Source organism: Egretta garzetta, unplaced genomic scaffold (assembly GCF_000687185.1).
Source record: "Egretta garzetta isolate BGI_Z169 unplaced genomic scaffold, ASM68718v1 scaffold861, whole genome shotgun sequence".
Taxonomy (NCBI): domain Eukaryota; kingdom Metazoa; phylum Chordata; class Aves; order Pelecaniformes; family Ardeidae; genus Egretta; species Egretta garzetta.
The window spans coordinates 95,608-96,537 of record NW_009258497.1 but is presented as its reverse complement, the minus strand read 5'-3'; the positions used below and the strand labels follow the sequence as shown (position 1 = coordinate 96,537).

Here is a 930-nt window from a genome sequence, read left to right as displayed (position 1 = left end):
CCCCGGGGCGCGGAGAGCAACGGCAGGGTGTCAGGGAGCTCCGCCAGCTCATCCTACTACTACGGGGACAGCGAGTACCGGCACCCCTCACGGACAGACAAGCACAGCTCCAGTGCGGCACTGCCAAAGCATTCGTCCAAGAACCTGGCGCCCGCCGTCGTCTCCTCGAAGCGCAGCAAGCACAGGAAGCAGGGCATGGAGCAGAAGATCTCCAAGTTCTCCCCCATCGAAGAAGCAAAAGATGTGGAGTCAGACCTAGCCTCCTATGCAGCGACGACCTCAGTTGGCAGCAGCAATGTGGCCTCCAGGGCCAAGAAGCTGCAGGAGGAGATCACCTATGGCCTGAAGAAGAACGTCTATGAGCAGCAGAAGTACTATGGCATCTCCAGCCGGGATCTGGTGGATGAGGAGGAGCGGGTCTACTCTTCTGGCAGCAGAACTCGCTCCTCTGTCTATGGGGTGGAAAAGTCCTCCAGCCGGGAGGCGGGTGGCCGGAGCAAGTCCTATGAGCGGGAGGGTGTGGAGCGCCCCCAGAAAGGCGGCTCCAAGCCCTCGTCCCTTGGCATGAGCCAGAGCCGCGGGCGGGCACCCATCCGCATGCAGCCCTCAGAGGAGGAGAGCCCCGTCAGCCCCCTGGGGAAGGCAGTGGGGGGGTCGCGCGCCACAGGGGGGCCTGGCCCCCAGTCAGTGGGGGACCCCTGCTCCCAGTTCTGCTCCAGCCACTCGTTGCCTGATGTGCAAGAGCACATCAAAGATGTGCCAAGGAGTCACTCGTACAAGCACGAGGAGGGCTACAGCATGGACGATGCCCATTGCGTTGTCTCAGACAGTGAAGGTAACGGCTCCCCGTGGTGACCACCCCAGAGCATGGCACTTCCCCGGGGCATGCCCGTCCGCTCGTATGCAGAGACACTCTCACTCCTCAGTTTG

The 930-nt window shown here is 62.6% G+C and overlaps 1 protein-coding gene across 1 annotated transcript in view; it reads left to right on the top strand.

The window, feature by feature from the left end:
- Positions 1-930, top strand: part of BSN (bassoon presynaptic cytomatrix protein) — a 96,775-nt gene that overhangs the window by 92,589 nt on the left and 3,256 nt on the right. Inside the window, exon 12 of the mRNA XM_035901482.1 lies at positions 484-835. Coding sequence (XP_035757375.1) covers positions 484-835 — 352 coding nt within the window. The remainder of the gene's footprint in view (positions 1-483; positions 836-930) is intronic.